Source organism: Rhinolophus sinicus, chromosome 17 (genome assembly GCF_057876585.1).
Source record: "Rhinolophus sinicus isolate RSI-liver-muscle chromosome 17, RSI-T2T, whole genome shotgun sequence".
Lineage (NCBI taxonomy): Eukaryota > Metazoa > Chordata > Mammalia > Chiroptera > Rhinolophidae > Rhinolophus > Rhinolophus sinicus.
The window spans coordinates 11,026,532-11,053,629 of record NC_142517.1 but is presented as its reverse complement, the minus strand read 5'-3'; the positions used below and the strand labels follow the sequence as shown (position 1 = coordinate 11,053,629).

The following is a 27,098-nucleotide window of genomic DNA, read 5'->3' as shown; positions in this document are numbered from 1 at the left end:
TAGGGCTCACCTGGATGATGCAGGTGAATCACATCTCAGAATCCTTCACTTTTTCCAAATAAGGTCACAGTCACACGTTCCAGGGATTAGGATTTAATGTCTTTGGGGCATTATATAACCTACTACAGGCAATAAAAGAGCTAAATAAATTACCCTCATAATAATTGTTGCTCTGTTAAAAAAGGCAGGTCGTTTTACTGCTGGGTTTCAGGCTATTGTTTATTCATAGTGCTTTGAAGAATTTCACTGCCAAAGGGTGTAATTTTTAAAACATTGCAACACGGACTCAAGCAAAGACAGAACCTAATTGTGCTCTTCAGCATCCTTCTTTCTCCCCATCCCCACAAGCTGATGGATGTGTGTGTGTGTGTGTGCGTGTGTGTGTGTATATGTGTGTGCGTGGGGGGGGTTGGGGGGGGTTTGGTCATGTTTTGGTCAGTTTTTAAAGTTTTTAGTCTAGCATCTACTGAACTAGATGGGGCCAAACTACAGCCAGAGTCTAACTCTAACTTCTGTGGGCAGACAGCATCAGCCTTAGATTGACCTGGGATAGTACAGAACCCTCGCTTGTCTGGTCCCACTGGCTGATTGTCTCCTCTTTGTCATGTCTTTGGATTAAGTGCCTGAAAATCCCCATTAAAATGAACAAAGAAGGTCAAAAGGCACAAACTTCCAGTTATAAGGTAAATACATTTCGGAGATGTAATGTACAGCATAGTGACTATAGGTAACGATACTGTATTGTATATTTGAAAGTTGCTGAGACAGATCTTAAACGTTCTCATCACACACATACAAATTTGTAACTGTGTGATGATGGATGTTAACTAAACTTACTGTGATAATCATTTTGCAATATATACACATATCAAGTTGTTATGTTGTACACCTAAAACTAATGTAATGTTATATGTCAGTTATATTGCAATTGAAAAAAACAACAACAAACGACTGTTCTCCAGAAGAGAGAACAGATTAAGCTGTTTACAGCTGTTTTTGCTTCTCAGTGATTCATTCAGTTTGTAATCTATCTGTCACTTATTGTTTACAAAGTATTGTGTGTGGTGAAGAGGGGCATGGTCCCTGCCTTAAGGGGCGAGTGCTTTAAATGGTATCACAGATGATACTGTGTTTCCCTGAAAAATAAGACCTAGTCGGATCATCAGCTCTAATGCATCTTCTGGAGCAAAAATTAATATAAGACCCAGTCTTATTTTACTCTAATATAAGACCTGGTCTTACGTAATATAATATAAGACCGGGTCTCGTGTTAATTTTTGCTCCAAAGACTCATTAGAGCTGATTGTCTGGCTAGGTCTTATTTTCAGGGAAACACAGAAAGTGTGGTGGGAACATAAGGAAGTAGAGTTAAAAGGACTCTCTCTGGAAGGGAGGAAGGAATTGCTTTAACTGCTGAAGGAGGTGGGTGAGGTGTGGGGGATTTGAATGGGCGATGGGAGTGGCGTGAATATATAAGCTTGGAGAGTAACAGAACATGTGTTCTGGGAAAGTGAGGAGACCTGCCTGGGGACAGGATTCGGGGCTGGACAGAGGCTCGAGTGCTGGGCTGAGGGCTGTGGACCTTGCCCTGTAGGCAGGAGACCCCGAAGAGCTTTCAGAGAGAAATCAGAGTTCCAGACCCATAGATTCTGAGGCGGAGTATAGAGTGACTGTGAGGAGCCAGGATGGGCATCAGGGACAAGATGTGGGACATTGATGGCTGTTGGTGATCAGACTTTATTTTTTATCACAATCCTATGTCAAGGAAACAGCATTTGTGTCCCTTACTGAAAACATGTATGTATGTATGTATCTACCTATCTATCATTTATTAACAATTTATCTATTGACCCATATCACACTCCTGTATTAATATATTCAGTGCATTATGAAACAATTACAAAATATATGTATAAAAAGAGGAACTAAATGGAAATGGAAGGTCCATTGTTTCCATCCTGCACCCGGGTGGCTCTCTAGCCTTGTATAAGGATGCCCCTTGGTTTGCTCAAGTCTCACTTAGAGGCAGTGTGTCTGAGCACTAGGAGGCAAGGTCCTAAATGAACCAGACTGGTGGCATCATGAGCAGAAGGGAGGGCAGGTGAGAGAGGCAGTTAGCAGGAGGAAGCCACGGGGTAGCAATGGCTGGTCTTAGAGAGAGGCGTGAAAATGTGAGAAAAGAAGAGGGAGAAAACAGTGGTGTGCTTCAGGACTTGGTGAGGGGACAGGTGACTGCCACTAAGGAAAGGGGAGAGCTGGGAAGGGGTGCAGATTTGGGAGGAAAGGACAATCTTCCCTTCCCCTCCATCCCTCCGTCCTGCCCTCTGTTTTTCCCTCCCTCCCTCCATCGCTCCCTGTATACTACCTTTATACAAGGCTGGAGGGTGTGTGCATGTGACATATTGACTGTGGGGGAAATGGCCCAGGAGGAGCATCCTGTGGGGAGCTGAGGTGTGACCATGGAGCAGCAGCAGGCTGGGTCCTGACATAGGGCCGAGAGTTCACCTCCGTGCTATTTCACCAAGGGAAAGAGGCAGCCTGGCCTGAAGGCCTCCCTGCGCAGGGCAGAGACAGGGTGGGGAGGAGGGTCGGGGTGCTGTGTCATTGGGCATTGCCCCTAGCTCCCTAACCACGCCCTAGAACTCAAGGTGGGGCAGCTCTGGCAGTTTCAGGAGTTCAGGCATGGGGGGGACCGGACCTGGAGGAATGAAGGCGAGGCCTGAGAGGGGGCCAGAAGAGGCCGTTTGCTGGAGGAGAACTAGATGTTTCATCCTGTGGTGAACCAACCCTTGACAATGACCCTTCCCGTAGTCTTCCGATGACCATTCGAGTTTGCTTAAGTACATTTCACTCTCTGCCTTAGTAACCGAATGTTTCGATCTTTGCCGACATCACATTTTTCTTTTTTCCCATGATGCTATTTTAGATACTGTTTTTCTCCTGGTGCTGAAAGTAGCGATGTATTTTCCTAGGGTTCTTGTGATTCGTCAGAATAATAATCTTTGCCTTCTGGGTCTGACAACGGCCATGTTCTTGGTGTCTCCTCAGGTGGCCATAAAAGTCATTGACAAAAAGAGAGCCAAAAAGGACACCTACGTCACCAAAAACCTTCGGCGAGAGGGCCAGATCCAGCAGATGATCCGCCACCCCAACATCACGCAGCTGCTTGACATCTTAGAGACGGACAACAGCTACTACCTGGTCATGGAGCTGTGTCCTGGAGGCAACCTGATGCACAAGATATACGAGAAGAAGCGGCTGGAGGAGTCTGAAGCCCGCAGATACATCCGGCAGCTTATCTCTGCCGTGGAGCACCTGCACCGAGTGGGGGTGGTCCACAGGTAAGGGCCACACCTTGCGGACAGTCGCTGACTGTGATGGATGGGCAGCGCTGTGCGTGAGCATGCTCTAACCGGGGCTGACTCGTTGCCGCGTGGTGTGCCATTCTTCTGTGGTTTTGTCCCATGCTGTTGTTTTGTGCATTGGGTTCAGTGTGGGGTTCTATGCGTGGCATCTGAAGGCAGAGTGCCTGGGTTTGCATCCTGACTCTGCCCTTTCATAGTTTTGTGACCCTGGGCAAGTGACTTAACCACTCTGAACCTTGGTCTCTTCTTCTATAAAATGGGAATCATAATGATACTTGTTTTGTGGTTAGTATAAGGGTTAATATATAGAGTGTAATGAGTTAATAAAAGCTTGGAACAGTGTTTGGTACCTAGTAAGGGCCATGTAAGTGTTGGTTGCTATTATTATTTGCAGGATAATGAGACCAGCTGTTCAGGGGCCTGAACGAGGCATCAGTGTTAAGATGGTATGAGATTGTTTTTCAGCTAGTGCTAGGGACGATGCTTTCACTGTGCTAGCTTTATCTGTGGTAGTTGCTCAATAGCTGTTTTCTTCAATTAAAGTGAATCACCATTCGAATTGTGAACTTGCCCTTAAAAGTGAGGGGTATTCCCCATAAGACAAACCAACCTTGCAAATAATTTTGCAAATCAAACTTTTTTTCTTTCAAATAGACTGTTCCCTCTTGAGGAAGAGCTCCATAAGGAAACGGAAACGGAAACACTATTCTTAGTAATATTGCTGTGGGTGGTGGGTGCCTACTTTTAGTGCTACACTAAATTAGAATGAATGAATGAATGAATGAATGAATGAATGAATGAATAAATAAATAAATAAATAAATAAAAGTGTCCTCTTTTCCTCCCAAGAAAGTGTTGACTTCACCAATAAATGCATAGTCCTTCCTTCATGGAATTATAATCAGTAATTACTCTGGGTTGCTGAAAAAATTTAGGGCTCATGTTTAATGGATTCTCATTTTAAAAAACAAGGCAAAGGCATAAAATATGTTGTATGTGTATATACATACTCATTAGTTTAAGATTTTTTTATTGAGATACAATTCACATACCATAAAATTCACCATTTAAAAGTATACAATTCAGTGTTGTTTTCTTTTAGTATAGTCACAGAGTTGTGCAACTATCACCACTATCTAATTTTAGATTATTTTCATCACCCCACAAGGAAACCATGTACCCATTAGTAGGCATTCTCCATTCTCCCCTCCTACCAGCCTCAGGCAACCACTGGTCTACTTTGTGTTACTATGGATTTGCCTGTTCCGCACATTTCGTGTCAATGGAAAGAAACAGTATGTGCTGTTTCATGACTGGATGCTTTCATTTAGCATAATATTTTCAAGAATCCTCCCTGCTTTAGCATCAATCAGCATTTCATTCTTTTTTATGGCTGAATAGTATTCCATTGTATGACTATACAACATTTTGTTTATCCAGTCATCAGTAAACGGGCGTTTTGGGCTGTTTCCACCTTTTGGCCGGAGTGAATAATTGATACTGTGAACATTTGTGTACAAGTTATAACGTGAACATATGTTTTCTTTTCTCTTGGAGAATTCCACTCTTAGCCATTGCTGGGTCATACGGCAACTCTATGTTTAACCTCTGAAGGAAACATCTTTTTAAAAATTCAACTTCTCACAGTGGCTTTTATCTGTTTGAAAGTCATTCACAGTCTGATTGGTGGGGAAAGCAGCTGTAGGCCTTTCAATCATAGGACTTACTAATGGGATTGGCACCATGATGCTGTCCCCTGTCGTGCCTAAACCTGGGGACACTGCAGGGGGAGTCCTCTGAGCCAGCGTTGACCAGGCACCATTCAGGCGGCTCGTTTCCTTGCCAAGGTGAATGGAAGAACCTCTTCACATTCATATTTTTAGTCACACATATTGTCACAAAATCACGCTTCATTAGAAGTCTTTGAGTTTAGATCAGCGAGGAAGGGAACATTCAGCCATTTCAGAGTGAATCACACTATTTTTGGCTCTTTCCAACAATACCCTGTGTAGCCTGCTGTGTCATAGCTCTGCCTATTAGGACAATGATGGTCATAAGTATGCCTGCTTTCTGTCCTTGTTTATTAGGATGACAAAGGCAGAAACCTTATGAATGAATTGGTGTGGATTACCCACTGCACTGGTTGCAGTGGAAAATAGGACCAGGGGCAGAGCTTTCCATGGGACTCAGGGTGTTATTATAAGGGTTTCGTGCTGTCAAAAATCCGCCCCGTGCTCAGCTTCTTGGGATTTCAAGTACAACAAAGGAAAAGCAAGTGAAAGCTGGGTGTTGCTTACTGGTCTCTCCTGAAGGAAATTCTCCACAACCCCTTTAAAAAAAATTTAACAAAAACTAATCCCTTTCAGCACAATTACTGTCAGAATGTCAAAAGCATGGGTTTAGTAATGTTTTGATAGCAAAGATGGTGCCTTTTTCTTGCTATGATCTGCTGCTCAGCTTCTTGCTCTCTTCTTGGAAATATATTCATAAGCCACTAATGGCAGAGGCTCAGGTCTTTGAAAGTTAGGGAAGATTGGAAACACAAGTGTCGTTTAAGAGGAATTCTTCATTTTTCTCTCTAGAAATTGTGTTCGTGAGTGTCAGCGCACAGGGACGGGGGTTGACTAGCTAGGTGGCTGAGACATCACATGCAGATGTTTGTTTGGGATATACTCACGTGTGGTTCTAACTGAATGTCTTGACTTTCAAAGATTCTGCACCCCTAATTTTTAGCACACATTAATCTGGCTCAGTGCCAGCATACTATTTACTGTAGCCCTTTTCCACGGTGGAAAATTTTTGCCTTCATGTGGCGAAGGTAGAATGAGTTTCATAAATTATTTTGAGGCTGAATTTTTTTCAAACGAGTAAGAGATATCAGAGATGCCCGGTTGTCGCCGGTTCTGAGCAAGCAAACTGGATCATCCACAAGGACTTAGGATGAATTTTGGTGGCTACATAGTATCATTTAAAGGGCTTTTGGTTACCTGTGTTAGAGGATGCTTTAAAAACACAGTTCCTCATTAGGCTGAGACTATATTGTTCTGTCTCATCAACTTGATGCTTAGCAGAGCTCTCTTTCCTGTGATATTAAATCTACATATTTAGTTATCTACCCAGAACTATTTCAGTATCATGTAAAGGAAGCAAATCTTTAAAAATCATGTAAATATGACAAGTAAAAAGGAAAAAAAGGAACCTAAACTGGACCTGCTGTAGCTTTTGTGTCTTTTACTTACACTAGGGCTGTTAACTTTGGCAAAAGCAGAGTATGTATGGTCTTAACTTCTTTACTCCATGTTAGCCTTGCCTGAGATACTCTGCATTTAAAATCTAATGAGTTTGTCTTTTTTCCCCTTTTCTCCAACGTGCTCACCCAGCAGGATGCCAAAATCTGATGATTTGCCTCTTGTATATAGAGCGTTGACTCCTAACATCAATCATCAAGAACGCTGATTCTGCTAATTTGAGATTCATCTGTTCATTCAAACTAACAAAGTCCAATCAAACGATACAGACAAAACAAAACAGGGTAACACAATACCGCCATCTCTAAGCAGGAAGAGACAAGCCAAGGGGCCGCAGGACTAGGAGAGGGAGACACATGATCAAAGGGGGCTAGAGCCTGGGCTTGGATGTGCGTCAACGCCGCCTCCCCAGGGCCATGACCTTATTCATTCACCAATATTGGGAAGGGGCCCTGTGCGCTTAGAGGAATGCAGTGGAAGAGAGGGGCCCCTTCTTTGTTCTTGTGGGCCTGACAAGAAGCAGGCACAACCTGTACCGGGTGGGTATTAAGAAGTTCTTTTAACTTTCAGGTTTTTGTGGAGAGGGAAGGGAGGGGAAGGCAGACAAAAGCGGAGTAACTTCTGCTCACATCCAGGAGCTGTGTGAGATCCCAGGGCCTTCCACTGAGACTGAGCACATATCTGGAGGCCCTGGTTATATATATCAAAGATTCTGTGTTTAATTGAGTTTTAAAAAGTACGATGGAAATGTCAGATTTTACAAAACTCTAGTTCAACAGCTTTGTAGATTGGAGTGTACAGTGGTCAGCGGAGTGAATTCTGAAGACAGATCTCCTGTGTCCTCATGCCAGCTTTTACTGCTTCAAAGCGGCACCAGGCAAATCACTCAGGCTTCCGGGCCTCTCTTTTCACATCTACACAATAGAAATCAAGGATTGTCTACTTCATATGGTTGTTGGGAAGATTCAGTGAGTCCATTCATATAAAGTGCTTGATACCGAGATACTCAGAAAGTACAGCAAGCCCTCACTTAATGCTGTGGGTAAGTTCTGTGACGTTAAGTGAGACCATGTATAACAAAACCAGCTTTACCATAAACAAATTGATACAAACAAGAATTAAGTTCCTAAATTGTTACAAAGGGCGTTGAACCACATGATGTTATTCGAGGACCTGCTGTGCTGACTACATGTTCACTGTAATTACTACTGAGTCTCATGTCATTTATTTTATACATTGGGGGCTGAGTTAGTTGTGCTCAAGGCCGCACAGCTGTTCTACGCTTGTACTGCCCTGGCCATCTTTGTCTGGCTGACTCCTACTCATCCTTCAGGTCACAGCTCCAAGCTCACCTCCTCCAGGAGGCCCTCCAGGCTAAGCCCCTGGTTATAGACATGCCACAGCACTCTGCTTTCCAAACACTTTTCACATAACTTCTTGTTTGATATCTGTCTTCTGTACAGGCCACAACCTAGCCCAGTGCCCAGCCCAGTGGGCACTTTGTTGAGTGAATGAAGGGAAATTGAATGAATACAGCTAATGTCAATGTTAGCACTGGGATGGAAGCTTTCTGGTCGCCAGTTCCATGTTCTTTCTGGAATATTCCATATTTTCCCTGGAATTTCAAGGGGGTATCTCCATTGACTTAGTACCAATTTGTTTATTTTTCAGGTCACAATTTGTCGAGTGACATCTTTTTAGTGAATGAATAGCTCTTTCATTTTATAAGCCCAATTCATTTCTGGAGCATTGGAGGACCTCAATAAAGGTTTTGTTTTGAATAAATAAAATCAGGTACATGCTTAACAAATTATTCTTGTGTTTTACCAAACTGCCCATATTACAAATAAATCAAAGATAAAAAAATCATTTGGTTTTAATACAGTGCCTTTGAAGATAAAAACCTAACCCCCAAAAACTCTTTTTCACTGCAAAATGCTTATTTCCTTGGGGAGTTATGTGCTTTTCCTAGATGCTTTATTCTTGCTTATTACTAAAATTCATCTTGTGGCCATCTCCACGGGCAGAACTTTCTCCCCCAGACCTGATTCTATATGAGTTTGGTCTAGCCATCCCTGGGCCTCTTACCTCTAACCTTTCGTTTGAGGACTAATGCCCCCAAATACTGTTTTTTTCTGCTTATCACCAAATTAATCACCCCTTTTCAGTCTTTCTGGACTCTCCCCCTTCACTTGTCTTAGAATCTTTAACTTTATTATCCTCACCTCTCACCTCTTATATGTTAGCATTTGTTTAGCCTGGAGTGGCCCACAAAACACTTAGGCAAACTACGTTTTCTCCTTTCCTCCTGCTAATGGCCCTGCCAGGTAACCTCATCTTTTGAGGCCATTTTTCAAAGAAGAATCAGAAACTCAGAGTTTCAGTGACTTGCCCAGGGCCAGTCAGTGGTTGGTATAGAGAGAACCAACTCCAGAGGTTGTCTTTCTTCACTTCCCCAGGCCGCCATGTTGTTTCACACTGAGCCTTTGCTCAGCTTCTCCACTTGAGTCTTCCCCAGTTTCTCTAAGTCTCACTCTGGCCTTCTCTCCATTCCCTTGAATCCTGGTGGTCTCTGGCCTCCGTTTTATGCCACTCAGTTCCTCACTTTCATGTTGGGTCTCAGCCCTGAGTGGCTCCCCCAGGCCCTCTCTTGAGTCCCTGCCCCTCAGTCTATTTGGGTTTGTTAGAGGCCTGACCTTTGACCTTCACTGCTGGGCTCTGCATGGCCTGGTGAAACCTGCGAAGAAACTCTCCTTCATTTCCATCCCAGTATTCTAGATGAGTGTGTGTACACATGCTTGCGTGCACACAGACACATGTGTACTCCCACATGGGGGCATACACACAACATGTATCCACACATGTGCCCTCTCATACATACCCACACACGTGTACACCCGTGCTATCCCCATATGCATGCATACCCACATACTTGCACATACACGAATGTTCATGCACTTGCAATGTACACACACAAACCTGTGTGTGCCCACACTCAAGTGTACACACGCACAGGTGTACACACACACACACACACACACACACACACACACACACCTTACCGCTCCCCACCACCCAGTACTGCTCTTGCCTGCCTCTTTGCAGGGTCCAAGCAGCAGCTTCACCCCCACTGGGCACCATTATGTTTGTTATGGCAATGGGGTTCTCCCCTCCTGATTGTGGCCAGTTCTAAACCTTAGAGATTACCATCTTTAAAGAAACGCAAGGAAAGTTTAGGCGGGTAGAAGAGGAGGGCGAGGGGTAGCTTGTGGGTGAATCTTTAATTGTCAGGCATGGCTTGTCTGAGCTTGTTCTTTTGAAATAACCTAGAACAAAGGGCTGGTGATTAGGGCTCTCCCCTTGAGCCCTCTCTCAATCTCTGACTCCCCTCCACCCACCGCGCCAAGCAGAGTAGAAAACTCGACCCAGTGCCGGGCCTGCCAAGGGCCTTGATGGGAACACCATTGGGCAATTCTCCCTGCAACTGCCCAGTTAGCAGAGAAGTGGCCAGAAACCTCTGTGCCTGTGCCCGTGGTAGCTCCTCTCCCTGGGCTCCCTCCTCATAGACATTTCCTTTGTTACCAAGATGCGGAGTCCCCACTCCCTCATCCTGGTAACTCGATCTAGCACTTCTATATTAGGGTGTACCCCATGCTCTTTCTTATTTGTCTTCACTCTTCTTAGAAGCTCCTTTGGCCAAAGCAAACCTATTTCCCCTCCATCCAGGGGCCATTTTCTTCTTCCCGTTTGTTCTCAGTTATAAGTTCACCCTGAACATCCTGGCACAGGAAGGAACTCTGCACCCCAAGACCGTGCAGGAAGAGCCTCCTATGTCTCCCTCCCCCCCATAGTGATCGATCCGATCAAGGAGCATTAATGTGAAATTGAGCATTGCCTCTGTCGTTGACTGCAAGCTGGTCAGCTGTCAAAACGTTTCTTCCCATACAGCAAATCTGCCACTTAACAGAGCCCAATATTTTGCTCTCTGGGATGGAGCTAGAGTAAACATCATGCTTTCACATGGACCACATGTGAAACCAAAGGGAGGTTTTCAGGGTAACCAGTATTTTTTAAAGGTATGTGGTAACACACTAACACTGAACCTTATGAATAAATTCATCCTTTTCTATTATTTGAGAAGGTGTCTCTCAATTTTGTGGTCTCTTGGGATCATTTCTGGCCTCTTTGGTCATCGTTGAGTAGTGGGGCAGAGGATCTGAGTGGCCCGCTGTGTTGAATGGACTGGCAATTAATTGAAAGGCCTGGTAAGGCTGCTCCACAATGAACTTCCTGAGTGAGGTGCTTGGTTGTATAGCCAAACCATTCCTAGTAGTCATCTCTTAGGAAAGGGAAAAATACCCCATATCAACTTTTAAAAATTAATAGACTTTATTTTTTTAGAGCAGTTTTAAGTTTACAGAAAGATGGTGCTGGAACGACAGAGTTTCCACATCCTCCCCAACCCCCTGCCACAACGTTTTGCTGTTATGAATGTCACATGATAGTGCAGTCCATTTGTTACAGCTGATGAACCGACATTGATACATTGCTATTAACTAAGGTCACTGGCTTACATTAGGGTTCATTAGGGTACTGTTTATATTGTACATTCTATGGGTTTTGACAAATGTGTGACGCCATGTAGCCACCGTCACAGTATTATAAAGAATAATTTCACCACCCTAAGAAAAAATGTGGTCCACCTATCCATCCCCCCCTCCTCTCCCAACCTCTGGCAACCAGTGACCTTTTTACTGTCTATAGGTTCACCTTTTCAAGAAGGTCATAGAATGGGAATCATACACTACTTCACCTTTTCCGACCGCCTTCTTTCACTTAGAAACATGTGTATAGGTTTCCTCCGTGGCTTTCTGTGGCTTAATAGTTCATTTCTTCTTATCTCTGAATAATATTGCATCAGCTGGATGTACAGAAGTTTGCTTATGTATCACCTACAAGGGACATCTTGGTAGCTCCATGCTTTGGCAGCTATGAATAAAGCTGCTATAAGCATCCATGTCCATCAATTTTCAACTCATTTGGGTAAATAGGCAAAGGCTACTTTTAAAAATGTAAGTTTAGAGCCTGTTTTCCTACAGTGTCCGAAGGAAAGTGTTTTCCCTCTCCTTCCAGATATATTTCAAAAGACAAAGCAGGAGGTGGAAATAAATGAAGCTGAAAGAGGTCGAATGTTCCTTTCATTTGGGTAGATTAGGTGTACTGATCTGGACAGAGACTAATGGAGTTAGTTAGTCTCTAACTAACTATTAACTAGTCATGGAACCTCCAGGCAGTCAGATTGGTTATTGCTGGCATCTTTTACAAACCTTGACAAAAAGGTAATGTATGGATAAAAACCCTGGTTAACCAGGTTTGCTCTGAGCATTTTCCCTAGGGACCTGGGGTGAATATGGGATGCAGTGGGTGGGAAGACAGTGACTTTTAAAGGATTTATTTTTTCTCATTTTGCCTAATAATTACATTTTTTATACCTCCTCCTTTGATTTTATGACATCTCCCCAATTTTTAAAAGTGGATATTTTTTTTCTTTTGCATTTCCTCTTATTTTTAATCTTCCATTTATATCATTCTTCTAATCTTGGTGGTATTCTCTAGGCTTTTGTGGCCCCAGAATTATCTCACTTAGTTTTATTATTCTTGGCAGTTGCTTTCTTTTACCTCGCATTTTAAAACTGTTTTTCTCCATAGTATTTGTTCCGAACCAACTTTCTCCTTTAAAGCCTCAGCGTGGCTTCCCCTCTTTCCAGGGAAAGAGGCTTAATTTTGCTGGAAACAAACTGTGGCCTTCCCTTAGATTTCAATAGTGCTGCTTCTTTATAATAGGGTTTTACAGAAGCACAGTTCAGGCTATTGCTGATGCACTGTTTTGTGTGTGCATGTGTATACTGTATATTGGAATTAAATGAATATGCTTGAATATAAGGTCAGGATTAAATTATGTCCTAAGTATCCTAAGGAAAGAGAAAGTACCTTTCAGAGTCCTTGCAAAGTCACTCACAGGATGGGGGCATAATCTTAATTACTTTATTTTGACCTTGACTTGACTCACTGATGACCTTGGGTGCTTTGAGAAGTCACTGAAGGAAACCAGTAGGAAGGAAAAAAACACACAACCTTTTACGTGGCTTTCATAATAACTACCAGGGACGTGGCCTCACCATTGCTAGCCAGGGTTTGTGAGATCACTCTAAAAACAAATCACTGAGCGGTTCATTTATAGAAATTTTTAGTGGGTACTTATTATTTAAATAGCTTGGGATAAGATATCCAGCAAGTGCGTCATACACCGCTTCAAAAAGTGCTTAAATCTCAACCATCCGGTCAACTTGAAGATGGTGTTACACTGGAAACACTATACCATGACTCTGTCATCCTCGCCCTGCCTGTGACAAGTTTTAATAAAATTGTTTCATAAAAATGTGATGGTGTGGGAACAATATTCCTACAGTTAATTATATTATCATTGTAGTATATGCTCTTAAATATGCTGGTACAGCTTCATAGATAAATAGCATAAGTAGCCATTTGATAGTTCCATTGCAGTTCTAAAAATTATGTGTTTGTGTTTTCCAAAAACCTTTTTCTGAGGGCAGGGTCTTCCCACTGGAAAAGTGGGAAGGATCACCTTATATTTGGGGTCACCCTGCATTTGGACATGTATGATAACTTTTAAAGGCTGTCATCATTTTAACATATTCTGTGTATTGTTTCATTTGAGCTGACGTGAAGGTACAGAATTCTTCCTTCCGTTGGTAGCTGCAAGTTTCAACGCAGCTCTCCCCGTCTCATCCAGTTGTCCAGTCTTCAGGTTACCACCCGTTTTCCAATGTTGAAATTCCTGGGACACATTTTAGAGCTCACCTTTTGTCAGCACTTGACTCCTTAACTCTTCTTCCCACCTTGACCTACTGCCCTTGGTGGTTCCCATGACAACAGCTTCCCGTTGTTCTCCCCGGTCTGCTCCCTGTGTCTGCCTCCCTCACCAGCCTGTGGTCCTGGACCTTCCCCCCACCATTCTCTACCCTCCCCCTGGGCAATCTCATGTCCTTTCAAGGCTCAGCTTCCACCTGAGTTTGAAAGTTGGTAGTCTGCAGGCCAGATCTCGCCTGCAAAGTTGGCCCATTCTGTGTGGTTGTTATTATTGTGGTAACTGTGAATTTGTTGCCAACATTTAAAAACCGGGCTCAAATCCAGATTTCGAACTTCTCGTGGAAAATGGGATGAGCTAGCAGTGCTGGGACGGAGCTGTGAGCGATTGTCCCTGTTAAATGGGACTCCACTCCGCCATTTATGACAGTCCCAGCAACTGCTTCCTTTTGTCTCAGGACTTGGATGTAGTGCTATTAGTCACCTTTTTTGTTTATCACGATTATGCTATTCCATTCCTTGCAATAGAGAGAAGGGGTAAAAACTAAATTCTTTTGCCAATGTCTCTATTCAAAAGTAAGAAAATAAAAGCTGGACCAAGAATGCTGTGTTTCCAAACAATGGAAGAAAGCATTTGTGTGTGTGTGTGTGTGTGTGTGTGTGTGTGTGTGTGTGAAGAGAAGAATACTCTTACATATTTAATATGCACAGTGTGTTTGAGTTCACAGGCTACCACTTAAGATGCTTCTAGTCATTGACCTAGATAGTTTTGATGACCAAATATATGCTTTTGCCCACATTTTGTTCTTTTCTTTTCTGAAATCCAAAACGATCTCTTTGGTAATAAAGTAGATTTGTTATTTACTGAGTAGCTGGGATGTGCAAAGGTACTGGGGTACAGTGGTAAGCCAGGGAGGCATATCTTCTGCCCTCAAGAAGCTTATAGTCTTCGGCACACATTCCTCAGAAACCTCACACTCAGCATGATGCTGAGTGCTTTTCTCTCCTACCTCCTCCTGTCACCTCCACATCAATGATCGCAGACACCCATGATCTGATTAGTGATCTCCATTCCATCTGCAAACTTAATTCCCTGTGATCCTGTAAGGTTAACTACCATATAGTCAGGCATAACATCAGGGATTAGGACCCTGACATCTTTGGGCTCCATTTGTCTGCTCACCAGAATATCTGCTTGCTAAAGAGATTAATTATTATCACCGGCCAATCTGTGGGTGACATTTGGACTCCACGCCTAGAAGCTGTAGGACTGACAAATTATATCTGCGTTTTGTTTTTTTTTAAACTGCTTTCCCAAATCTGTTTCTCCCTCTGGCTGGCATTGCCCACCATCTCACCGACATGTGGCACGTTTGTAATTTCCCTGGCAGTTCAGGTAGCACCTGTCTTGATGAGGTGTTCCTAACCCCAGTTCTATTTAACTTCCAGGTTTCTGCTTTGGTCCCACTTCTTCTGGAAAGTTCTCGTGATTTGTTCAGTATTCTTGGTCTCTGAAATCCTCTAGCTTTTTTAAGTCTGCAGCAATGAACTAGACCATGTTTTATAAACATTTACTTCTGGAGTGTGCACGTTTGGGCAGAAAGCTTCAAAGTGACTCTCAAACCGTTCATTTTCCTCAGAAGCAAAATGTTATCCCACTGCTTCAAATGCCTGTCTAAAATGTTGTGTGGTTGTATTTATTTCAGAGACTTGAAGATAGAAAATTTGCTGCTGGATGAAGACAATAATATCAAGCTGATTGGTATGACTTTTTTGTTTGTTTGTCTGTTTTAAAGCAGTATTATCCTCTAAGTATTGTGTTGTCAATTCTCAGTTATTTATTTCTGGATTATTGGCTTAGAAAATTATTCCTCGTCTATTTTTAGTCCCCAGACAATACTTCTAGATCACCTCCTTTTACCTCCAATATTTAATAATGGTTTTGAAAATGAAAATTAATTTAATAATAATTTAAACATAATTAGGAAGCTCCAATGCTGTATCCATCAAAGGTTGCTTATATGTTCTTTGGGTTATTCAAGCTTCAGCCGCTCCATAAATTCAGATAGACCTGAATTTTTAGAGGGGTTATTTTTATTTGGATTAACCATAAAACTTCGTAAAAAGAGGGGGAGGTAGTTTGGTTCAGAAGTGTTGCCCTTAGCTTAGTTATGTCTTATTTCACTTTTCAATGAATGTGGAGGCACCAAAATAAGGAGGAACACACTTTACCTTTTCTTTTTCACAGAATCTGTCCAAGCCCCATAGTACAATGGTGGTTGTGCAAAGAGAAACCCCACAGTGGGATAATGTAGAGGTCTGTACTGATCAGAACGATGTCCCAAGAAAGAGTGAGTCATACTTCGTTCACAGTTCAGAGCCCAAAAGCGAATTCACTCTGTGGCTCCTTGTCCAGAAGAATTCCATTTTAGTTTGTCTCAGTGGTGGCTCTTGGCAAAATTTCCAGGGCATCGTTTTTACCCAGATGTTAGACGGCACCGTCTTTTATGTTTCTCTTTTCTTTTTTTTTCCACCTCAAGTGCAAGGAATTTCTTCCACCTCAATGGCTTGAAAAAGATTTTTCTATTTGGGGATAAGAGAAGAAGCAATAGAAATTTGTGAATTTAACTTTTGTACTCAAGAAGGAAATTTTGTGTGCACGTGCTGAAAACCATCTCAAGACTCTCTAAAATATATTATACAAATGACCAATTAGATACTTTGGAATCCCAGTTGGCTCTCAACCCAGTATCAGGCAAGGGGCTTCGGGGACTCCAGACCCTTGGCTGGGTGATTAAGCACCATTGACGCCTGTTCGAATACACTCATTGTTAGATTAACAATGAAGAGAAAACCAATTTTTTCCCCAAAAAAGATTTTAAAGAATGTATTCTTAGAATATTCTTGGACAATTCAAACAGTTTTCTTTTTATCAAATTGCTTTACTGTTGCATCTTCGTTGTCTTGAGGACCAAATACAGCGGCATTAGACAAGGCAGATGGTCACATGCCTGCAAGATGTCTCTCTGGTCCTCGTTTCCAGGGTCTGTGGTATTTAACGCAGGCACGTCCGGGTGGGGGAAGAGGAATGGAGGAAAGGAGGCTGGTCTTAGGCTCCCTTGCAGATGGACCTGTAACTTGTCTTCAGAAAACATGGCGGTGACAGGGACAGAGTTTCCCTAACAGCACAGAGATTGTCAGTGAATAGGTTGTGTGAAGTTCGGATGCCCATTACTGTAAAAGTTGGAATAATTCACTTCCCCCGTGCATTGTCGAGACTGAGGCTGGTGATTCTAGCTAAGTGCAGCCCACTGGGGGGCTCTCACACCCCAATACAGCATTGCCCATACTGTTTTCTTTCCTTCCATTTTTGCCCCACCCCGACCCCCGTCTGCCTCTATGCTTACCCTCTCTTCTCTCTCCCCAAGGGATAGCTCTAGACGGCCATTTATCAAACTAGAAATGTACTGGAGAATAAACAGTGTTGAAAAGCACAGACCTTTCATTGGTGAGACGTTTGCTGAGAAGATTCTAGAGGAACCAATCACCGTAAACGGTGGATGCGTTTATAAGTAGCTTACAGGTTGGCCACATAACAAAATCTGTACAAATAAGATGAAGAAATGATGTACCTAAACTTGAGCCCTCATTCCCCTTGATGTGACTGAGATGGTGGTTCTTTGGATACCAGGAACCATTTTATTTGAATGCCCCTGAGTCTTCGCCTCTCAGCTTGGCAACAGCTGGGTTGGCTCCCAAAAAGGCCTTTCAGCTTTTTGAGCCAAAATGGGCCTGTCAGAAACCAGAATTCCCAAAACTACTGGAAAGGAGGCTTTGATAATTAGATTTCCTTTTGTTAGAGCTTTTCTTGTGGCTTCCAATTCTGTCCTGACCAGATAAAACCAAAGAGCCCTAACTCATACTTGTAATCAAAGGAGACATAGTGCCACCCGACAGGGCAACTGGAAATTGCATTTTGTTTAGCAGAATCTGCATTTCCTCATTTTTTTCATATATGGAGTAGGCCAAGGAGGGAAGGGAAGGTGCTGGAGGGAAGGACATCCTGGAGTCTTGTGGGTTTTCTTGCCCCTGGGTTGGGCAATTTGGATCAAATGTCTCTAGGACGGTCTTTTTGCAACTTGAAAGCCCTTTGAACGTTTTTCTTCAAAGGAATTTTACCCAGTTGTTTTTCCAAGGTTGATTATAGTTATTACCACTTCTTCTAATAGTTTCTCTTTCTTTGAAATAACTTGATTTAAATAAATTTACTGAAGTCCCGTGAGCCATGTTTCAAATGAACTAGAATTAACCGGGACTCAGATTTGATATCATCAGGATTTTTCCCTTCAGAAACAAAGCAGTCTGATGTTTGATAGTTTAGTATAATCTTAAAAAGTCAGAGCCACAACTTAGAACAATGTGGCACTTCAGTTTTCCAAAGCAGCATTCAGTTGGGTATTTTTTGAGATTCATTTCTCAGCTCTCAGAAAATTGAGTAATAATTGGCTTATGTGTTCACCAAATCAAATTGAGGCCAACTTGTGTGACATTACTGGGAACTTCTCTCCGGTTTCACAATTCTAATTATAGGCATATGTGTAAATTTTTAATAATTACAATTACGAATGTGCGACATACTGGTTATTGCTCCACGATATATTTTAAATTAAACCCTTTCAGCTAGGTCAACGTAAGTCATTAAAATGCAGATTTTATCTCCTCCACTACCCAAACCCTCTGCTAATTTATCTTCTTGAAACTGTGCTTAAGACAAGGCAAGACTGTGTTCCCAAGCTTGCCTGGGAACAGTGTGGGATGATCTGGCCTCTTATCTTGCTTGCCCTGCCCTGTCTGCTATCAAGCACTTCATTATAGACCCAGGTCCTGGGAGTTGAGGAAGTGAACTGAATGAGGTAGTTCTTTGCTGTTTTTGGAAGGAATACCATGGAGATTAGGAATGGTGTCTTTTGTTTTAATCTCAGAAATCTAGAGATAAGTTTTCTGGGACTCCTAGGAGATTGGGCCTCTAACGTGACTGCTGATGAACTTTTTCTTAAAATGTTGCCCTAAATAATGTAACCTTTGTTCATGGTGCTGTCTTTCGTTTCACCAGAGTGGGTGCCCTTGATGCATTCGTTGTTTCATTAAAATTCCTTCAGGTTGATTTTCAAATCCAAAGCATTTCAGCAGCCATCCAATGTAAAGCTCAACATGATTTTTTTTCTTATAAAAATATTCACACCCCTCCCCTTTCTCCCACTGCAGTGATATTACAGGGTGGGGCCCGAGAACAGAAGCCTTGAGATCCTTTTGAACAGAGATCTCCTGAGATAGGAATCTGAGAGCTGGTTCTTGAACGGTCTTCTTGGCTAGGTGATGATGAGGCTGACTGATGCGGGCTGAGTGGAGAAGAAAGGAAATGGGGGCCAGGTGAGGGTGGGGGTGGGAGACTGGGGAGCAAAGGAAGAGAGGAGAAGGGAGGTGAAGAGAAAACAAATTGAATCATGAAAACATACAAGCAAAGGAAGAGTTAAATGGGTGAACATGCAACATTTTTGGTTGGTTTGCCAATCTCTGTTGTAGGTTCTGATGTTTTATCTCCAACCCTAAGTTGGAGACTTTGGTGACTTTCAGAACCTTGAAGAGTTTTCAGCACGCTGCCCAGATGGGGTTTGGAAAATCTCTGTCTTTACACAGCTTCACCCAATGACTGTTGGGAGAATTTTTCGGGGTGCATCTTGACCCATGGTGTATAACATCATGGACTTGCAACCCCATTCCGTGTTTCTTCTGTCCTGAGCTTTCCCACAGTTTTCCCAATAGTCATGCATGTTGCAGGTGGAGACATGTTAACGCCAAGGAGAAAACACCATAGTATAGTAGATATAAATCCTGCTGATTGAGAAAGTGCGAGCGTTTTGTTCAAGCCTTGGAGCCAGTCTCTGACCACAGCCCCTTTCTGACAGCCCGGTAGGCTGACAGTCTTCTGTTTGGGGACCAAAAACCATAATATTTACATTGAAGTTCAAAGGAAGAACCGTGATCTTAATTCCAAGCTCAACAAAGATTGAGGAAAGATATCAGATAAGGACAGAACACTAAAGCTCTCTAATTACCTGTCTTTAAGATCAAAAGTAAACACAGCATAAAAAACAGAACGGACCCAGGTCGCTTTAGATACCTTGGGCTCTTCTTTCCTCTTCCCAGGTGCCTTAATTACCTAGGAACAAAGCGATGCTACCGCATGAGGTCACTTAAGTCTAGTTCTCACTGCTATCTTTCTGGCTGTCATTTATCCAGCCAACATTAAGCGTTGTCTAAATCACCGAGTATATATATTTTCCCCTCTTCAAATCCCCATATGTTGCTTCATGCATTGGGAGCATTTTTAAAAGATTTGCATGAGATGAAAACATGCAGCTGAAAAAGTCAGCTCTGCATGGTGGGATCGCGTTATCACTTGGGGTGACACTGACACCAGCCAGAGAAAAATCCATCTTCCTTCAGCCTTCCCTCCCGCCCCTTTGACCACTCGGAAGCTGCGTTGCTGACTCCAAGGCCCGCTGCTTGTTCTTGCTTCCTGCCTCAGTCCTAGAAAGCAAAGCCTCTCTTTTTCCTGGATGACTCATTTCCAAGATTTGATAGAAATATGTTTCGGGTCAACATTCTTTTAGCACTAGCTGGATTTTATAGTGAGGCCTGATATAAAATGTTTCCAGTTAAGCCAGGGAACCACCAGCTGACATCCTTTTGTCTTGAGGCCCATATCCAGAGGTTACAGTTTGCAGCTGCTGGTTTTCCTTTTGGATGCTAAATGATGTGTTACCCTGACAGAATGTTTCCTTTCCTGCTGCCCCGCCGCCCCTCCCCCCTTCACTTTCACAGTTTTCTAACTCGGAGTCCGTTGTGTCCTTCCCGCTTCACAGACTTTGGTTTGAGCAACTGCGCGGGGATCCTGGGCCACTCGGACCCGTTCAGCACTCAGTGTGGCAGCCCTGCCTACGCCGCGCCGGAACTTCTGGCCAGGAAGAAATACGGCCCCAAGATCGATGTCTGGTCCATGTGAGTGATCGAGCTTATGAAAGCGAATGCTCCCTCCTTCTGTGTCTGCTGCCCCTTCCTTTTGAAATAACGGCATATTTGATGAGAACGTATTATATTATAGGCTCTGGGACATACATTCAGTGATTCTTTGGGACCCGGCTTTCCACCTCTGGTCCTTCTGGTCCTTTGTCCACAAACTGCCAGAAGCCTTTACCAAAATTCGTTTAGATGATGGGGAGACAAGAAAACAAAGTCCTGTCCTCCCAGAACGTGCCTCTGGTTTCACGAATCACTCATATCTTTCCCCTGCTTGAAATCCTCTTATAACTTTCCATCCGCATCTGAATAAACTCAGCCTGGGCGCCTGGGCCACTCTCCCTGCAGGACTCACTTCACCCCCCCCAACCCCCCACCCCCGCTCCTGCCTCTTCACCTCCTACCCCACCCTCTGCTCCCCGTTCCTCGGACTCATTAGCCTTTGTTTCGTCTCTTCTATCTCTGGGCTTTGCATATCTGTTTCCTTTGCCAGGAATGCCATTTCCCAGCTCTCCAAATGGCCGGTCCATTCCCACATTCCGGTTTGCATCCAGTGTCACCAGTGCAGAGACCGGCTCTGAGTTCCCTGTCAAAAGGATCCCCTAGACTCGGTCTCCTCACCCCTTTCATTTCCTTTCCAGCACCTCATAGCCGGTTGTTTTCTTGTTTGTTAATCTGTTTAGTGTCTGACTTCCACATGAGAAAGGGTGCTGCCTGATGGTAGAGACCCCATTGGTCTGTGTCACCAGTGTCCAGCACGGTGAGGGCCACCAGCGGCACACTCAGTAAATAGTGGAGGAAGGAGGCGGGGGTTGCTGCAGGGGCCCTGTCACTGCATCCGGGGCCTTCCTGGGCCTCTCATCATCATGTGTGAATGATGCCGGAGCCATGCAGAGTCCTGGATACCGGGGTAGGGACTAGACTCCTTGCCAGTGGGCTTCAGGTGGACAGAGGGTGGGCTCCTGGTTGAGATATCGAAGCTAGAGGTGAGAGGGACTAATTTGAACCAAAAGTGTGTTGTTCCAAAACGTTTCTGAAATTCCCATACTTCTCTCCATTTCACTATACTTCCCTTGTCCAGGCCGGAGAAAAGCTAAAATTTACTGCATGTGTAGTGTACGGCAGGCCCTCTGTCATTTAATTTCCATGGTAACCCAATGAAACTGTTACTCTCTATTACCCACGTTTTATAGAAGGAGAAACTGATCATAAGAGAAATTAATAAAATTCTGTAACATCACAGAACCAAGTGGTGGAGCTGGGATTTGAACCAGGCAGTCTCTAGGGTCTCCAGAGATATGGAATCTGGAATATGGTGCAGGTGGCCCTTGCTTGGCCCCAGTGGCTCGGCGGAAGCATTCTCCCTCTCTCTTCATGTCCCTCTGTCCATTCTCTAGCTAACTTCACACTGTTTCCTGTCCTGTGAACGCAGCCTGCCTCCCTCTAGATTCCTGCCCTTGAACGTACAATTCCTTCAGCTGGGAGTTCAATTTTCTGGTCTTGTCCCCTTTTCCTTTCCCTCTTGTTTTGTGGGAGGCCAGGCCCACTGGGCAGCCTTCCTGTCCCCGCAGGCTGGCTTGGAGGCCTCCCCATCTCAAGTCCCCTGATCGCTGCTCTCCTGGCCGTCACCCTGTGGTCATTAGGCCATTCTTCACCTGCTGGAACCCCTTGTACTGCAGGCCGAGGGGCAGCGACCCCCCAGCTTGTTTCAGGGATCCCCCAGCGCCTGGCACAGAGCCTGGGCTAGAAAGGAAGGAAGGAAACAAAGGAAGAAGAGAGGAGGGAGGCGAGGGCGGGACAAGCATGTAATCCACGTGAGCAGAAGCTGGAGGGTCAGGGGCTATAACTGACCGAGGAAGCAAACAGAGGAATGTCACCAGTGCAAGGGTCTAGAACTGAGAGGAATTCTGGAACTTCTGGCAGAAGAGTGAGAGGAACCAGGCACCAAATGAGAGTCTGAGGCCTACAGAATTCCCCGAACTCTCCCAGAAAGAGCCAGCTCTGCCCGGAACCCTGGCTTGTGAGCAGGGGATGAAACCTGCTAGTCAGGAATCAGCTTCTGTTCCTGAGCAGCAGGTTAATTATCCCTGCGGATCCGCAGGACACTGACGGGAGGAAGGCCAGAGGCACACACAGTCTGTAAATGGTGGAGCTGTACTTGGTACCCAGGGCTTGAGCTCCTGGTTATCGCTGCCACCCCAACAGAAGGTGTGGTTGAGACTGCAGAAGGAGGGTGTGTGGTCTAATGACTCACCCAAGTGGCTGGGGCCACACAGAGTGGGTGGGAATGGGAGCTGGCAGCAGTGGCAGAAGATGCTTTCTCGTTGAGGTGCCCTGGGTAGTTTGGCTGGCATTGCTAATCAGACTCTATACTGGGCCCAGAACGGCCTCAGAATCCTTGTCCACTCACCCCCACAGGCAGCTCCTCCCCATGGATCAGAGTCGATACATGAAATGAAATCCATTGTTGGTCCCTTCCAATGCTTCAGAATTCTCCGAAGTGTCTGGCACATAATTTCCCTCATTAAATATTTATTGAATAAATGAGTGTGAATGTTTGAATGTATAATCACCTTCTTTCCTTAACAGTTCAGGAACTCATTTATGCTAAATGGAAAGCTAAGAAAGGGACAATTTGTGCACCAAAAAAAAAAAAAAAGGGGTGGGGGGTGGGAGGAGGAAGAGCCTGAACCACCAAGAGATTCAGGGGTGTATGTAACTGTGGTGATGAGGGGGGTAGGAGACATAGTGATCAAAGGGAAGAGGACGCTAGGTTGGAGAGCAGTAGGTTTGCTCCTGAGGTTTTACTCTCAAGGGAACTGGACAATATGGTGTTGTCACCGGTTGTCATGGTGATGTGGCTAAGCCTGTGGAAGGGAACCCTCTCCAGTCATAACTTGTGAAACAGGAATCTCCTCAAAGTCTAGAAGTGCTGGTAGAAGGAAGGAGCCCTGTGGGTTGTCAGAGCTGTAGGAGAGCACCTGGGCCTCTTGTCCCCGCTCCTGCTGGCTGTAAGATGGGGACAAACCATGTGTCCTGTCTGGGGAAATGCAAAGGGAAAGGAAAAGCACAGGCTGCAAAAGGCAGCACTGTCTGAAGGTGAGTTTTAAGCTCCAACCTTGTTTCTATCCCTCTACCAAGTCCCTTGACCTGGGGAAGGATCCGCATTTAGTAACCACAGATGCTCCATTTCTCAGTGTCGGGCCCCGTGATTAAAACAAAGGGACCTGGCCCATCGCTCCTTGCTGTGTCCCTATCAGTTAACCAGAAGCAGAGACTTGACCCAGAAATAATGGAGGCATTGAGGAGGGAAGGTGGAGAGAAGCCACAGGAAGGATGGAGGTGACCCAGGACCAGGATTCCTGGACTCTCGCTTCCCTCCTCCCCCCTGGTTACTTGGCATGGTTGGGCTGCTCCTGAGGCAGCTGGACATTTCTTTGCTAACCTCCACTTATTGCATCTTTTTTTTTTTCTTCAAGAAGATGACATGTAGAAGAAGGTCTTCTGAAACGCTCTAATCAGGCCTCGTTCTTAGTCCTTGTGCTATAAAGTCACATATGTGAAAGCCTTTGCTGAATGGTAATGCACCTTGCACACACTGGTCTTTAACTGATCATGGCATAGCCCTGGAGGCCCGGGTGGGACCTCCCTGTAGACCAGACACCGCAGCCCCATGGGTCCCTGTCCTGGGGCCCCACGGTGGGGAGTTGAGGTGGAGACGCTCACCTTTGCTCAGCCACGAAGGACCATGTTTTATTCTTTCTTATACACAAGGGTTCCCTGGAGCAGCTCTGGAACATTCCCTGGGGATGAGGCGCATGATCCATGCCCAGTTCATGGGGATGGCATAAAGCAGGCCCTTTGTGAAGCTGTGATAAAGCTTAAAAACAATAGGAAGCTATGTGAGCCGCATACGGCTGACCAGAGATTTGTTCATTCGACAAATGTTTGCTGAACCAGGCCCTGTGCTGAGTTTTGAGTGCACGCACAGTGGGGAGTAAAACCACCCAGGGGGAACCTGCGCCTATTGTGACCCTTGTTAACCCTGACATCTCTCCACCTGAGTAACAAGCAGTGTTCCAAGGGCTTTGCACAGATGAGCTCATCTCATCCACCTAACAAAACTTCAAGGGGATGTCCCATTATCCCACTTCACAGGTGAGGAAACTGAGGCACAGAGAGCCTTAGACACTTGCCCAAATAACAGCTAGTGTGTGATAGAGCCAGGATTGGACCGAGGTGTTTTGGTTCTAGGTTTTGACTTTAATTGTCACTCTCTGCAGCTTCTCCTGTGTTGTACTTCCTCTTACAAGGTTTGCAGTCTAGTGGGGCAGACACATTTTTAAAAAGTTATAAACTGAGCGTGATGACTGCTGTGGAGGAAGTGGGTGGGATACAGGGAACAAGGAGGAGGGTGGCTTCCTGAGGTCATGACCTCAAAGCCCAATGCTAAGGATGAGAAGGACTTAGCTGTAGGAAGAGGAAGGTATTAGGGAGGAAGCCTGTAGGCAGAGAGAAAAGGCTGTGTGAAGGCCCTGGGCAGGGGAGGTGTGGGAAGCGGTTTGGATTTTGTCCTAAGGTTAGTGAAAGACCGTTGGAAAATTGTAAGCAGGTGGGTAGCAGAATGTTATGGGTTGAATTGTGGCCCCCTCCCAAAATATATGTTGGAGTCCTGATGCCCAGCGTCTCAGAATGTGACCTTGTTTGGAGATAAGGTCTGTACAGAGGTCATCAAGTTAAAATGAAAACATAAGATCCAGTATGGCTGGTGTCTTTATAAGAGGGGGGAAATTTGGACGCAGAGAGAGGAAGAATGCCACGTGACAATGAAAGCTGAGACTGGAGTGATGCATCTATCTACAAGCCAAGGAACTCCAAAGATTGCCAGCAGCGGCCAGAAGCGAAGGGAGTGGCACGGAACAGATTCTGCTTCCCCGCCTCAGAAAGAACCAACCCTGCCAACGCCTTCATCGCGGACTCTGAGCCTCCAGAACTGTGATAATGATACATTTCTGTTGGTCAAATCCTGAAATCTCAGGAAAGGTCAAAAGTAAACCGATGAGTAAAAAACTCACCACTCCTGATCTTGCCAGGAAGCCTGTACTAGTTCCTTTGTTGAATCAAGTTCGCTAATAGACAAATGAAACAGACTGAATGCTTGGTCATCTCTCAACCAATGAAGTGTAAGCCTCCATCAGCCACCCAACAGCGATCACCAGGTGTTCCAATCATAAAGCCAATTTCTCAATCATTGCTGTCACCTATAGATAATAAATGATGGGCTACATGAAAACCAGAAACAAAAGAAAAACACAAATACGTAGAATTTTGTTCACATGATGGTGGAAGAGTCCATTAGAGTAAGAAGGCAAATCCTAGAGCATAAGGACTTTTCTGTGTCACATTTGCTAATGTCTCATTGGTCACATGGCCAAGCCCAGCATCAAGAGGAGAGGTAGACTCCACCCCTTGATGGGGGGACTGGCAAGGAATTTGTGGCTTTTTTTTTTTTTTTTTTTTTTTTTGCAGTCTACACACTTACCTACTGTTGTGGACAGGATAGTTCATCCCCCTGCAATTTCATCTGTGGAAACCCTAACCTCCAATGTGATGGTATTTGGAGGCTGGGCCTTTGGGAGGTGATTGGGTGTAGGTGAGGTCATGAGGGTGGAGCCCTCATGATGAGATTAGTGTCCTTAGAAGGAGAGATGACAGAGAGCTTGCTTGTTCTCCAACATGTGACGACACATTGAGAAGGTGGCCGTCTGCAAGCCAGGAAGGGAGCTCTCACTAGAACCCGAGCATACTGGTCCCGTGGTCTTGGACTTCCAGCCCAGAACTGTGAGAAAAGAAATGTCTGTGAGTTAAGCCACCCCATCTGTGTTTTTTGTTATGGCAGCCCAAGCTGACCAAGACGCCTCCTTACCTGCACATCTCACCTGTAAACAAAGAGAGCATGTCAGGAGGTGTAGTGCAGAGAATCAATACTGCTGCACAGCTGGGTAACTCAAGAAGGCATCGGAGGTTACTTTAATCGGCTCCTGTGGGATGAGGTGGAGTTTTCCAGGTGGAGAAGAGGAGGGGGACTTTCCAGGCAAAGGGAACAGCATGTGTAAAAGCAGGAAGGCGATTACCTCTTAATGTTTGAGAAAGTGTAGAACTCCAGAGCCTTCTGTAAGAGATTAATTTTCCACTGCTTTGGGATGTTGTGTCTGAGCTATAGTTAGGTTTCTGTTTGGTGCTCACGACTTTGCTGTCAGAATGGGAAATGGAAAACCCAAAGAGAATTTAATTTAAAAGGCTGTTGAAAAAGAGAGTGAAAATGGAACCAATTTTCTCCCTGGGTCAGGCATCCCTCTTTATTGCTCTGAAACAACAACAGAATGAAGAGTTCATGTCCAAAATCAAAAGCAAACGCGCCTCTCCAGAGGTTTTGGAGCTTGAAGGACAGATAGGGCCTTTCCCCAAGACTTCTGAGTCAGACTAAGGAAGAAAACCAGCTTGTCGTTCAAGGAAGC

At 44.6% G+C, this 27,098-nt stretch overlaps 1 protein-coding gene across 1 annotated transcript in view; it reads left to right on the top strand.

Annotated features, from left to right (window-relative positions):
- HUNK (hormonally up-regulated Neu-associated kinase) overlaps positions 1–27,098 on the top strand; it is a 102,830-nt gene that overhangs the window by 37,292 nt on the left and 38,440 nt on the right. The window contains exons 2-4 of the mRNA XM_019730265.3: positions 3,049–3,341; positions 15,207–15,262; positions 20,427–20,562. Coding sequence (XP_019585824.3) covers positions 3,049–3,341; positions 15,207–15,262; positions 20,427–20,562 — 485 coding nt within the window. The remainder of the gene's footprint in view (positions 1–3,048; positions 3,342–15,206; positions 15,263–20,426; positions 20,563–27,098) is intronic.